The following is a 14,367-nucleotide window of genomic DNA, read 5'->3' on the forward strand; positions in this document are numbered from 1 at the left end:
CTGTTGCCTCTGCAAACCGCGATTGTTGTTACAGACGAGCGATTCCCAGCGGCGGGCGGGCTGGGTCGAGCCCCTCAGCGCAGGCCTCCACCTCGGGGAACGAGCTGGCGGAGGTTTGGTGCTGAAAGGGGAAAAAAACAAACACCGAGTGTAATTATTTACACTTGTGGAGTCGGTCACAGCAGACTCTGAATAGGCTAGAGAGACAGTGTTAATTAGCGTGGCGCGGATCATTGCGTGAATTTAAATAATGAACGGTGGCTGTGAGGTCGGTGGTGTCACAGGCCATGGAGCAGTTCAGGGTTTTACCAGGTCTCTTCACGGGACCAGAATTTGTCATTTACTAAGGAGCCATTTACGTTAATGCAAGAAATCCAACTTTGGTAGTTGATATATTTATTTTTCTATATAGTTCTTGTGAATATATAAATGTTCACATATATATTTTCTGTGTGTGCATTCATACATTAATATAATTTATAGTTAAATGTTACCCTTTAGTATGTTGTGTGCTACATTTTCATATTGAAAGGGCAGAGGAAATTCCTTCATCCTCAAACGCTTGTTAATAGTATTAATTTTGCTACATACCCAGTTCTGTAGCGTGTACGGAGATCTCCCAAGTGCAACAACTTATGAGGTGGATGCTGAATCTGTACAGAGTTTGAATTCAGAATGGGAGAAGCTATGGCATTTGGAATCAAATAGAGTTAAAATATTTATTGCAGAATAACGGGGTTTACAGCAGGTGAGTAGGGGGAGAGTGTGCAGTGCAGCTGCCCTGGTGCACTTGAAGCACGGGAATGCACAGGGTTATCTTCGCGTTGTCACTTAGTGGATTTAACCCTTCTATTGAAAGTTTTTATACATACCACTATCTGTTCTCGGTAAATATTTATTCCCCAGTTTTAGTAAACAAAATGCTATATTGTTTTGCCTAGAAATCCCTTTTAACTTCCCGTTGAACCGTGCACGTGGGGTAGCAACGCGCCGAGGCCTCGAGAGCCGCGTGGACACTGGGACATTCAGCGTCGGTCCCTCGCGTTTGCTCAGCCCCCCGCGCGGTTCTGAATCGGGCACTTCTTCCCGGGGCCGCTTTTGTGCAGACAGTTGTTCTGGCGCGAGCCCGGGCTGGGGGAGGCTGCTGCGTGCGATCTGGAGGTGTATTATGTGGAGCTGCTTCCAGCGAGACCACGTGTTCTTAAACAGAAATCTGGTTTGTTTTGCTGTTCGTGGGTTGCAGTGGGTGATACCTGATTCTGCTGGGAGGTTTATCTGTGATATCTTGTTATGGACTCAGCAGTTAGTTTTTCCCATGTTAAATCTTTTGCTTTAGGCGCTAATCAACCCGACCTCCTAAATTCTGTTTATCAGAGTTTTACTTGAATGTTTTCAGTATTTTAGGTTTTTGAGTAATCTTTTTTGATGAAACATAATTTTTCTTAGTATTTTTTGTGGAAGAATCTGTGCACTGCTACAAATACTGTTATAAATGCATCTAGAATCCTTTTGGAGTGCTCTGTGTGTGTATTATATTGTAGACACCTTATACTCGAGCGTGATTGTGCATTTGTTAGGAGTTGCCAGTTTCTTCCTGTATAATGTGGAGGGAAACTGGCGAATCATATGCTTGGTGAAGACTAAAAGACTTGAGGTGCTATAAATCATATTTTTGATTTATTGTGTTTAACTTAATTAGTCTCTTAATGTTTAATTTAACCAGCCCCTTCATGTTATTTATTTGTTTATTAAATTTTGGGGATACAAGCATTGCAAGGTCACGTAGGTTTAACAGATAAATTCTAGTATTTATAGATAAATAGATAAATCTAGTACTTTATAGATAAATTCTAATCTGTGACTTAAAAAAAGCTGGAGCAGAGCAGCACTTTGGAATAGAAGGTGGAAACAGATGAAAATACTTGCTGGTCAAAGAAAAGTCTTGAAATGTTCATGTTTGCATCTCTATTTGTTGGCTGAAAAGAATGTTTTCTCCACCTATCTAACATTTCCTGGGTCCTATTAAAGTCCCCTTGATTTTTTAATTAAGTCATGCCTCTCAACTTGTGAGGGCGTGTTGCGGATTTCAGTTGCCCGAGTCATATGAAATCTGGAATAAACAAATGGCTGTGGTCATGTACAAGTCTTTAAGAACACGTAGAACTAGTGTAGTTTAGTATAGTGGGGAAATAATTGGAAAATAAAGGACTCGGTAAATACTCTTAAGTAATCTGTGATTAACAAACATCTCGTACTTTGCTTTTGACTGTAGTATCTGCAAAGTAACTATTCTGAAATTAATAGTTATGTAGCATGTAACTGTGGTGGCCTCCATCCCCAAATGTGACACGTACAACCAACCAAAAAATGTTTTTGTGTCTGGTGCCAGCCAGGGTTGAACATGAAGTGATACGCTGCCAATCATGGACATGTAAATAATGATTAACTTGGGGTGCCCAGCACTGCACAGAATCCAGCATGCCAATGGCTCGGGCTGTTAATGTCTAAACACAAGGGCATATGTACAGGCATATTTATTTACTTCTTCCTAATCACGTGCTGATGAGCAGCCTGAGGATTTCAGATCTGTGTGCACACACTGCCATGCCTGTGGGAGTTCCTTCACAGTCTTGTACGGACCTGAGGGTGGGACTTGAAAGCGTGGCCAGTCGTGAAATCCAGCAATCCCCTCCCCCAAAACTGTTTAAACTGGACAAGAAGCAGAAGCTTTATGCTTTTTACAATAAAAGAGCAGATTTTTGTTTTTTGTCTTAAATCATTATATATACAAACAGAAACAGTAACATTCTGTGACTAGAAAGGTGCCCGATACTGTTATTGGTATTTTTTTTCCTTTCTGTAGTGGCTTAATTACTCTTACAGTCATGCGCTTCCCCTCATAACTCTTCAGGTGTAGTCAATGTGTGGTACGACTTGTATTCAGAAAGGTTTACTGGCTTTTATACCGCTGAAGCCTGCATAAACTTGGAAAGTTGGCAGGAATTATCTGGGCTTGTGTGGTTTCTGTAGAGCAAGAACAGCTGCTCTGCTGGTATCATCTCTCAAACATTTTAGTTGTTAAATAGAAGTACAGCTTTCGCTAATTTATTTTAAACACTTCAGCATTTTTCCAAAATCAATTCTCAGAATGATAGCTAGGAGAAGAGTACATCCATTATGCTGTCTGTCCTGTGTCAGGAGTCCTGATTTGATTTTAAATTCTACAGTGTTCCCTCAGAAGGTTCTGTCTGGACCATCACCTTTGTCTTGAAGACAACAACCAGCTATTTGCACAGTGTGTGTTTTGGGGGTGGCCGATGGCTTCTGCCTGAGAATGGCCTGAGCTGAGGCATCCAGGGAGCAGGTGGCTGGGAGGGGTTAGAGACACATATGGATTATGTATTATTAATATATCACAGTACAGCGCTCAAAGCCACACATTTGCTTTGACTCAGGCTGTGATGAGTGTGTCCCAAAGCTGGTATCCCTCTGGAGATGGTCAGGTTCTTGTGTGAGCATGAGCCTTAAAATACTTTGCCTACAGAAGCAGATGCTGTCAAAATTAGCATTTGTTGATGCTCCACAGATATGTAATTAATATCTTAGAAAACGTTTCTCAGGCGGGTCGGTTACTGCGTGGAGGGGTGATCCTGCAAACTTTCCCATGTAGGTTTGAGTTCTGACTGTGCTGGGCAACTGCAGCTGAAAATCACAGAATCATAGTTTATTTGTTTAGCTTTGTATAGCCCTTCTAATACCCTTTACACAAACAGCACGGTTATTTCTGGAAATAGTTTTCTTTTAGATAAAATCCAGATTTAAAAAAATCATAGATAAAATCTTTGTGTTTGTCATTGTTACAACTTTTGAATAACAACCTAGTACTTGCTTTCAAATTCAGAAGTTTGAGGAGGATAGAGTTAAATTAATCTCAGAAATTGTTAGCTGTATGAGTCACTAAATTGGGAACATAAATACTCATAATCTTTGGAAGGAACCTCTCAACATTGTTTTGCTGCATAGTGTCAACTGCAAAATACAATACAGCATGTTTAGCTTAAAAGTAGCTGTATTTGCATTTAAAATAATCATTTATGAAAAAAATTGTAAATTCCTGCTTGTCAAACTGACTAAAGGCTAGCAGAGCTAGATTATTGTACTGGGGTGATTTGTTTGCTTGCTTTGTTGAAAAGAAACAAAAACTTGGAGAGGGAGAAAAGTGTAAAGAAATGGCCAGTGCTGGAGAACTCTTCTTGCAGGCGGACAGAGCGGACAGGTTGTTTTGTTTACTGTCTGGTGCCGAAGCCAGATACTTGAGATAGGAACATCTGGTCTCTTAGGCCAGAGAGAAACAGATTTGTCTCGGAATGGCATACGTAATTATAACATCAGTGACAAAAAAATTTCTTGATATCTCTTTACATTGAATAGAATGTAGTACTTTGCATTCTCTGTATTCTGCTTAAGGCAGTGTACTTAATTTTGTATGTGCACCTTGTACATTTTAAACCTCTGTTGAAAATGTTCTGTTCAAGTCTTGCTCGTGTTTCATAATGTTAGATTTTTTTCCTGATCAGATAAGAGAGATATAGTTGTGTGTTATTACTAAGACACAGAGTACTGAAACATTAAATATCTTTCTTTTTTTTTAATTGATACGGCAATCAACTACCATCCCTAAAAGTGACAATGAAACTCGCAGCCATTCCCTATTACCCCTGCTTTGCTAAGGTTTCTGAGTTGAAACCACTTGGGGACTCAAAGCTCCTGGTAACTTTGCAGGTTGGACAGTGCAGACGAGTCCTCTCTCTTCTGTTCTCGATGGCAGTGATGTACAGTAGTACATGATGTGCAGGACAGACTAAACCAGCAGTCTGAATTCTTTCACAACTCTTATTTTTCACAGCAATAACCAGCTCAGGAAAATCTGTGTAATTTGGGAATAAAACATTTGCACATACATGCTTGTTGTTTCCCTCTTGCTGGTGTCTTACTATACAGATTTGAGTGGTTCTGAAAGATGTCCCAGGGGTAACCACATCCTCTCTTTGCTGCTGGTAAACTTCTCCGTCTGCTTTCATGAAGGTGATATGAGATGAATTGTAAGTGGTTGTCTTGCTTTTCTTTTGGTATCTTCTAGGGAACAGAGCTAAGTCTTGGTAAACTAGAGGACTAGGCCTGTTGAGAACAGTGTCTGGGAGCAGCTGCATCTCTCCAGCAGGGAACACTGCTCCATGTCAGTGCTCTGGCTTCAGCCTGCTACCGAGTTTGATTTGTGTATTTAACTGTTGTATTTTAGCTTTTAATCTACTTTGTGCTGAGAATAAATATAACGTTCATGCTATTTCAGAAATAAACTTTGTCTTTTATATAAGGCTGATAGGCTGTCTCGCCGTCTATAGTGAGTGTGTGGCTATGGGAGAGGGAGCCAAACTCGACAGAATAATTTTAAAGCCTCTTCTCTGTCATCTTGAAGAGGTCCAATGGCATCACCAAATATAGAGTGAACACTTATGTGCAGTGCCTGTGGTTCTCTGAACTACCTGATCCAAATATCTTTGTATATACACTTGTGTAAATTACTGTATAAATCTTACCTGAGCTTCTTAAGAGGTCAGAAGGTGACTGTTTTTAATGGGATGCCTCAAGGACAGGAATAAAATACCCTTTCAAAAATATGTATTTAAAAAGGTCCTCCAAAGCCCCATTTTTTAGTGCATCAGGTGTGTTTTTTAAAGACTTCAAGAAGATGAGTAATGGCATCCCACATGTGCTCACGGAGGTTGAAACTGGAAGTGACCACACTGTGTGTGAAACCAAGTTCATGGTGTGCTGGGCCTGACCTGAAGGGATTGATTACGCACCGGGAAACTTCTCAGCACTGCCCGCTGCTTGGGCTTGTGCTCAGGAGAAATGTTCTTCAAGAGCTCCTTGAGTTTCCCTCTGGTTTTACTGCAGTGTGTTTCAGTGGGGTAACAATGTTTGGCAGCTGCAAGATCTGAAAACCTCAGAAAAATAGTATGGATAAAAGATTGGGTTTGGTATTTGTTATGCAGTTCAATAATGAAGTTTGTTTTAAAGCTCTTTGCCTAAGGCGGTGCTGGCTGGGAGCCGAGTGCTATCGAGATGTGAGATAACTACGGGTTTGCTGACTGTGTGTGTGGAAATGGGACTTTCAGAAAACAATATAACAGTAAATGTGTTTGTTCACTAGCAGTTTCAGACTTTTTCAGCGAGTAAGGAAAAACTGGCTATTTGAAGATATTATGATGCTTGCTCATTAGTAATCTACTGTTCAGGTTTTGTGAGCATAAAGACTTCTACTTGTGAGAACGATGGTCTGAAACACTCCTTATTTTTTTATTTGTAGTGAATGCACATAACTATAGCGACACTGCTGCCTTCTTTTTCATTAAAAGGAATGAGAGTTTCTGTGTTGAGGGGTCCTAGGGTTCAGTAAAGCTCTTTTCACAGTTCTCTTATCAGCCAAGTATAACAAGATGCTATTTCAACAATGCAAAGCATTTTGGTGAAGGTAAGGAGCTGTGGGAACACGTTTTATCAGAAGATATTGGTTATTTTTACTTGCACTGTAGTGAACAGCTGTTGAATGATATGTTATTTTTTAACTACTGCTACTGTGAATATCTTATTTGTACAGAGATACAAAGAGGGAGTAGAGGGAAAGGCAAAATAAGATTTTTAGACTGAGGATCAAAGGGTAGCTATACTTTGTAACACAAGGAAAAAAAATAGAGAAAGTGGGCTTTGTGTAGGGAATCACAGTTTTAAAAAGAGCAGCTAATAGTTTCCCCATTCTGACAGGTCAAACTCACAGGCTGGGTTGAGCCCGTGGGGCGCTGTGGCTTCCACACTTTCCTTGAACCTCCTCAGTTTTTTCTGTTCAGATGATCCCATATCGCTGTTCTGGGCTGGTGTTCTGGGGCTCGAGTGCTGTGCTCTACTAGATCCTTTCCCACCCCCTTTTTAATTTGTCTATTTAAGGGCAATTGCAGAACTTCCAGAATTTAATCTAAATGAATAAAATCCACTTAAATATAACACACTTTCAGTTCTTGAGCTGGTGGCTATCCGCTGCTACCCTTGCTGTTATGGGGTGTAAGAATCTAAAGCAGATGGACTGATAATGTATCAGATAATCAAAGTTAATGATTTTTTTGACAACATAAAAGTGCGTTTCTTTGTGGAGATAAGAGAATTTCGAGGTGACAGTTGTGTTAAACATAGCTGCTGTAAATAAATCTTTGACATTGTTTTCCCCTGTTTTTGTTCTGGAATTGCGTTTTGCCCACTTCCTCCTTTACAGCGCAGTCTCTAGGACAACACCTCGTTAAAGTGCATGTTCCTTAACGAGAACAGTCATGGTTCAGTGTACAGAGGGTGAGGAGCAGAACCAGTCTGGAGCACAGTCTCTTACATTAATATTCATTGACTTGGCATCTGGCTTCAAGTTATTAAGAGGGAAGATGACAGATTTATTTTCCTCCTTCAAATTTCATCACGTATAGTGCCTATGCCATAAAGTTCAAGTCCAAACAAGAGCTGGATGGTGATATTGAAAGAGGCACCTGTGAACAGCATATTTTTTTCTGAACATTGTTCCTTTGCTTCTTGAATTGCATTTAATTTTCTAAGATGTTATTATTACTGGAGGCTGATTTCTGAGGATAGTGTTAGTATTCTGGTTGACTAAGTGCTAAAGCAGTATATTCCAACCAAAATTTTACTTTGCCAGTTTTAGCTTTCATTTTCTGTGGTTCACTTTGAATAGAAACAATATTTTTGGGGAGTATAAGCCTTACAATAACTTCTCTTTCCAAAACAGAACAATTCAGTTTTATTTTAGACCTACCGAAGCAGTTTGTATTCCCTAGAAATACTTCCACAAAATATTCTTAATGCTTGAAAAAATATATCCCCTCTTATATCTCAAAATGAAGTTTTTACTTAAAAAAAAAAAGTTATTTATTCTGAAGAAGAGCAGTCTGGCACAACAGTGAGTCAGGATAAAATCTACAGCCTGAGAACTTTTCATTGAAATGGTTTTCAAGGAAGAGAAGTTGTGGTGATGTTTGGTATCCATCGCTTTGGAAAGTGTAGATGGATACCAATTTTGCATTTGTCATTTGGAAACTAAAGAACTCCTAATATTTTGACAAGGCCATAAAACTTGCCAGCGATGTGGGGATCAGCTGTTTAATTACCTGTTGCTCCTGGTAAGGAGTGAGCTCGGACCTGTGCAGACCTGTTGGCAGGACTGGGAAGACAAGAGCATCCCTGGTGATTTCCCAGCAGCTTTCCTGACTCATGGCCGCCCAACCGCCAACGTGGGAGTGAGAATTGCTACTGGATGGCAACCCTGGACAGACAATCCACCTCCAAACTTTAAAATCTCCTCCAGCTCAAAAGACAGTGAGGACGGAGCAGTATGATGTGAAAGCAACTGGCTGATGCAGACAAAAGCCATTGAGATGCCGGAGTTGATGCTCCAGCAGCAAGGGGTTCATGGTGGTGTTGCTGGAGTGTTGGTCACTATTTGGCGTGGGTGGCAGGTGGGAGGGATGCTCTGCACCAGCTCTCCCATCTGCAGCCCTGTGCTCCTGGCTGTGTGTGCTGTCCTGCGCCGGGTGTGTGGTCAGCGTACCAGCCGCTTTCACGCCTCTCTGCGCCATGGGGGTGTGGAGAGGGGCTGCATTCAGTCGGGGTGACTTGGCTGATCTCTCCTGTTACTGGAAGCAGAGTATTGGAGGCTGAAAGAACATGACTGTGGGTCTAGAAGGAACATGACTCTGGGTATCCAAGAAGCTTGCTGTCTCATCCAGCATCTCAAGGTCTTTCTGAAGGTGTGGTGGGTGGGATCTTGCTATCAGAATGAATAAATGCTGCCCTCTCAATGCCCTCCTTTTATGGTACAGAAAAGAGCAGAAGGAGATTTCTAGTTGTGGAGGGGAAGGAATACAACATGTTACTCACATTTTCAGGTATTAGACTGGGAATGTGAGGGAGTTGAGAAGTTTGACAAGATATATTCTTCCCTGTATTACTTTACATGTTTTTCTTTGTGGGACATGTGAGCACATAAATTGGGTTTATGCAATTTTTCGTTTATTGTCTGTTAGATATATGTCAGCCTTTATTATCAATTGTTCACAGAAGAGTTCATAACACAGAAACTTCTATCACTTCTGCCCCCTGCATTTACTCTGGTTTCAGTGTGGAAGTCTCAATGCAGAGACATGTACGAAGTGTTTGCTTAGATGTTTCCGAGGGTGAGAGGAGGAGCGCCGACAATTTTTTAAGTCATACATTGAACACTTGTGCTACCGTGGTACTAGTTCACAAGTGAACAGTAGAAAATGGAAACCTTGTGGTTTTGTAATTTGAATCTTTCAGCTTCCAACTTTGAGAATTCATGGACTGCTTTTAGCCTTCCCTTGAACCTTTGATCTGACTAGTGCGAGTGACTGTAAGAGGAGGTGAAACTCTTGTTGGCGTGATGTGCGTGATCACTGGAACATAGGGGCTTTCCCAACGTAGAGCAGAAATTTATTACCGAAAGAAAAGTTTTAATTTGCCCTGTCAGGAAATTGCTTCCTGAGAGAAGGGAACTTTGCAGAAGAGTACAGGATCTGCATTATTGCTTCAAGGTACCTTTAAGAACAACTCTCCCTTCTGCGCTATTTGTAGATTAGAGAGGCAAGTAATAATTTAACTTTCGATGCCTGCTGCTGAGCCACTTCTAGAATTACTTTTTTTTGGGTTGGTTTGTCATTTTGTTTTGGTTTACTTTTGATTTTTTCCACAGTGCCCCCACGTCAGAAGCAGGAGTTAATTTGAGGTCAGGCACCGATCCAGAAAGAGCTGAGGTGGCTGACAGCCTCTGCTCCTGCCCTCACGCAGCTCAGCCTGCTCTCCTTCTCCCTTTCAGAATAGTTTTCTGGATCTTTAGAACAAGATTTCAAGACACAAATCTGCTCAGAAACAGACTGTGCACAATTTTTATCCCTTTCTATTCCGAGGGATGTAAAAGAAATGCAGAATTAAGGACCTGTTCTCGTAGGTCCGTTCTGTTTTCTCTGGCACGGCAGTGCGGTGAGCTCTGGTCACAGCAAAGGGCAGGCAGGGAGAACACATCAGTTCCATTCAGGACCAAATTTTGGTTGCCAATTTTGGGAGTTCTGCCTGATAAACATGCTTGCGAGGGCTGTTTGTCTGCTCCTGCATGGACGGAATTTTGAAACAAATATTGTCATTCCTTTCAAAGTACTTGTTTTGTGACGATTGGCCCGATCTGCCTGTCACTGATGGGACACGTGCATTGTGCTCACATTTTCCTTCGTCCATGACTGGCAAGTCAGATTTTTACCCAGGGTTCACACAGGTTGAACCAGCTTTTTAATGGTTCTTTATATTTTCTTGCAAAAAGTAAGGGATTACTATCTTGACAAGCACAGCCTATTTTCTGGTTATGTTCTAGGAGATATTAATTAAATGCAGTTTAACCTGTTCTCCATTAATCAGTTAGGTCTTTGTGCTGATCGTAATAGAAACCAGGTGTCAAATCAAGTCAAATAAGATTCTTTTGGCCAAATATATATATATTTTCTCTCTCTGTTTTAAAAGAAAGAGAAAAAGCTATCAGTGTAAGAAGTTCCATGTTAGCATTCTGGATTCTGTTACCAAAACCAGTAGTGTTTCATGGTGGCATTAATTGGCTTTATCTGGAGACTTTAGTTGCTCTTACCATGTAAGTCATTTACTTCAAGCACCTTTGGCCATAGAGACCTTTTGGAAGCGCTGCAACTTGGGCATTACTACTGCCAGCATTTTAATACATCTGTGCTGGTTTGGAGCATGATGTTGGCCACGAATAAATGGTTATTTTCCGCAAATCAACAGTGTGATCTTAAGTTATTAAAATATGGATCTTAACTCATTAAAATATGGTAAAAAGCTTCTGTAAATCTCGTAAGTTGAAATTTCCTCCCCAGTGTGGTGTGGGTCATTCCATAGCAACACTGACGGCGATTGCTGCTCTGAATTAACACACTGGCACTACGCATGGCCCTGGATCCGGACTTGCTGACATCAGCTCTCTTGGCATCTGTTCAGCAAAGTGAACAAAAGACAATCAGTGTTGGGTTTGGCACAAAACTGCCACATCCTCAATGTATTCATCCAATTAATCCCATTGATCTAGGACATTTACTTAAGTGAGTAAAACACACACTGTATTCGGTCTTCAGAGTTCTTGTCTTACAGTTTCGGTTTTCTAGGGAATTAGTAAACGCATTGTTCACTTATATTGCATTTTTAATGTTTTTGATATTTTGTTTGTTTGTAGAAAAATGAATTCCGAAAGCTCAGCACTCACCCTGAGTAGCCCGGCAGTGATAAACCCATGTGCCAGAGGAGGAATGGAAGAAGAAAAAGTCTGGTAAGCTTTAGTTCTCGTTTTCAAAGAGTCTAGTAGACAGCAGTATTGGGAGATGTAGTTTTAAAATTACGTAAAATAATTATTAGTTATAAATGTCTGCATTAATTTTGCGTTATTTAACAACAGAGAAAGAAAGAGGGAAATACTTTTTAATTTTGGTTTTGAGTTTTTAGCAGGTGAGCGTGGGGACGGGGTGTCACGGGGGATGGGCAGTGGAAAAACTGTTCACACCAGTTGTACTCATGGAATCTCTCACATATGGCAAATGTCTTAATCTCCCAGCGCCATTGCTGTGCTTGTGTGATGCTATTACTGGTACCCTTGAGTATGTGCAGCCTTGTGCTCTCGGATTTGTGCCTTAGGAGACGTGACAAAATCAATAGTTTCTACTTTTTATCAAAAAAAAACCAAACAAACCAAACAAACAACAAACTATTACTCTTTACTGGAGGAAAACAAATACTCCGTCCAGTGGGAGATGTGGACAAATGCTTACACTTCAGGACAGTGTTTTGTGAAAACTGCCACTGACCGTGCAATTTTTAGGACCTTCTCTGGTGTTTCAGAAGGGAACAGGGTGTTGAGAGGCATTGGGACTATTTCAGCTGGGGTAGTGAGAGCCTTTTACTGAGAGCCTGCTGCTTTTCACTTGCTGTTGTTCGCTAGGGTTTTGTTACTACACATCGTGTAGTCACCATGTAGAAAACAAGCAAATAAACTCATGACAGGAAGCATGGCACCCATGTGGACAAAAACTAGATCTTTAGATCTATGTGGAGTATATTTCAAATGCTCTGTTATTTTTATGGCATTGTAGGGGTTTGTGAGTACTAGAGCTGAATAAACATTATTTTTCTCAGCCTAAGAAAGTGCAATGCTGCACTGCATTACTTCAGCATGCTTTTATTGTTGTTTTTTCATTGTCTGATTCTTGAAACATGTTTTTATTCTGTTGGGTTCTCAGTTGTTTTATTTTCGTGAAAATGTGACTATTAGTCATAGCAAGATTAGCAATATATGCTATTAAAGGTATGGAGTAACAGCGTAAATTATTCACTCCAGTCAGAAGTCTCAGAGAGCAGAAGCCTCGAGCAAGAGCTTATCTGGCATTTAAACATCACTTCTGTTGTGTGTAAAAGGCTTTGATGTTGGGTACAGCCTTGTGCTCAGGCCCCAGAAACAGAGGCAGGAGGAAATAATTGGCTGGTGGTGAGTTTTACTCACAGACAGAAGATGAAGTTCTTAATTTTGTTCCTTTAATAAATTATTACTAAAATCTGGACAATTAATAGATACACTTAATATCAAGGACGTTAATATTATACAGCAAATTTGTGGGGGAATTATCCACATAAGCTCAGTATATTGTGACGTTTCCACAAGTGCTGTAACTAAACTTGTATGCGTTGCACGAATGTTCTGCATTTGCTCAGTAATAGCGTGGTGTGTTTGTTCAGGTGACAAGTGTGGATTGTTTTGGCTTGTCCCATTCCTTCACGTTGAGATCTTTTATGTATTTATACTTTGTTTATAAATCGCTAGTGATGTTCGAATGGCTGCCAGCGAGGATGATTTCTCATCAGTTACCTCCGGCATGGTGTACTGTTTTAAAGACAGCTGCCATGAATACTTTCGGCATGATATATTTTTATATTGGGGGTAGATTAGAGGATAAATTATAAAATGGAAATAAATGATAATTCACTAAATTACTTTCCCCACTTTTACAGAAGGTGATAGAGTAACTTGATAGGAGACAAAGTGCACTAACTAGCTAGAACTCTGGAGTTCATGGAAAAGAGTGCAAGAGGGAAGAGCTCTTAATTTCAGTCTCCCAAAAATGCTGATGGGTGTTGGGAATTCTATGGTATAACTGCTTTCCTCACTACAAAGAGGAGATCTAAAACCTTATCTGTTTTCTTTCTCTAGAGCTAATACCACAAAAGAACGTAGTCTGATAAGATATGAAAAAGCTTCTGAAAAAAACAACCAGAAATACAAGAAAAGTAGTTACTATTGGAAGTTTGAATTTCAGAACTACCTGCTCCGTTACCCTTTACATTGTGTAGCCATTTACAAGTTCTGCCATTCCATTTGGTACCTCTACAAGATAAAATTAATTGAATTCTCAAACTTGCAATCCTTCACTTGCTTCTATTGCTTTTCTCCCCCAACATACAAGATCAAGATTACAGAAGCAAAAAAATGCTCCTAGCAGTGCTAGTGTGAGTGCTGGGAGTGGAATGAAGCTGTTCTTGATGAGCAGGAGTACTGATACATTTGCCTGGTACTAATTGATGTTATGACCATTCGCTATCTGAGCGAGTCTGGAACTGCGTGTGAACAAATAAAGGCTTGAGAGCCTTGAAATTCTAGAAGCTACCGATTTGGCAGATTCTCAGTTTCTTAATGTTAAAAGTTGCAAGAGAGGAACTGAAGATAAGGGAGCAAGTGGGAACCATCTCAATTCCTCTGCATTTACTATGAAAGTAGCTGTCTGGCATGTTGTTTTTCAAAACAAATGTGCCGGGGATTTGGAAATGTTCCAGTTTTTGTTACTGTGTGTGGATTTATAATGTGCTTCCTCTAGGCTGGAAGAAATCTTGCTAGTCGCTTCTTTATCTTTTTATGTAAGATTAAGTCAGGAAGTATTTCATGTTTTTAAAACTAGCAACTGAAGTTTGGGGTTCTGGATCTCTTCCACAAGCAGGTTGGTGGTACCCTGGCTTTCCATTTCAGTCTCCAAACACTGTCATGTTGCTTTCTGAGCATGCAACGTTTTCCTATTTCTGTGACAGTCACCGCCACTTTTAGAGCAAGTCTCTCTGAAAACTGCCTCTGTCCTGAGGGTCCAGAGAAACAAATTGTACATTTTAAAACCAACCAAGCAAGCACTGTTAAATGTGGAC

General features: G+C 40.5%; 1 protein-coding gene across 3 annotated transcripts in view; it reads left to right on the forward strand.

The window, feature by feature from the left end:
* The window catches only part of ARHGEF3 (Rho guanine nucleotide exchange factor 3), an 87,549-nt gene that overhangs the window by 4,269 nt on the left and 68,913 nt on the right, over window positions 1-14,367 (forward strand). For all 3 annotated transcript variants that reach the window (XM_065075773.1, XM_065075772.1, XM_065075774.1), the window contains exon 2: window positions 11,366-11,458. In XM_065075773.1, coding sequence (XP_064931845.1) covers window positions 11,370-11,458 — 89 coding nt within the window. In that variant the 5' untranslated portion in view covers window positions 11,366-11,369. The remainder of the gene's footprint in view (window positions 1-11,365; window positions 11,459-14,367) is intronic.

This window comes from Columba livia, chromosome 10 (genome assembly GCF_036013475.1).
Source record: "Columba livia isolate bColLiv1 breed racing homer chromosome 10, bColLiv1.pat.W.v2, whole genome shotgun sequence".
In the NCBI taxonomy this organism is placed as follows: domain Eukaryota; kingdom Metazoa; phylum Chordata; class Aves; order Columbiformes; family Columbidae; genus Columba; species Columba livia.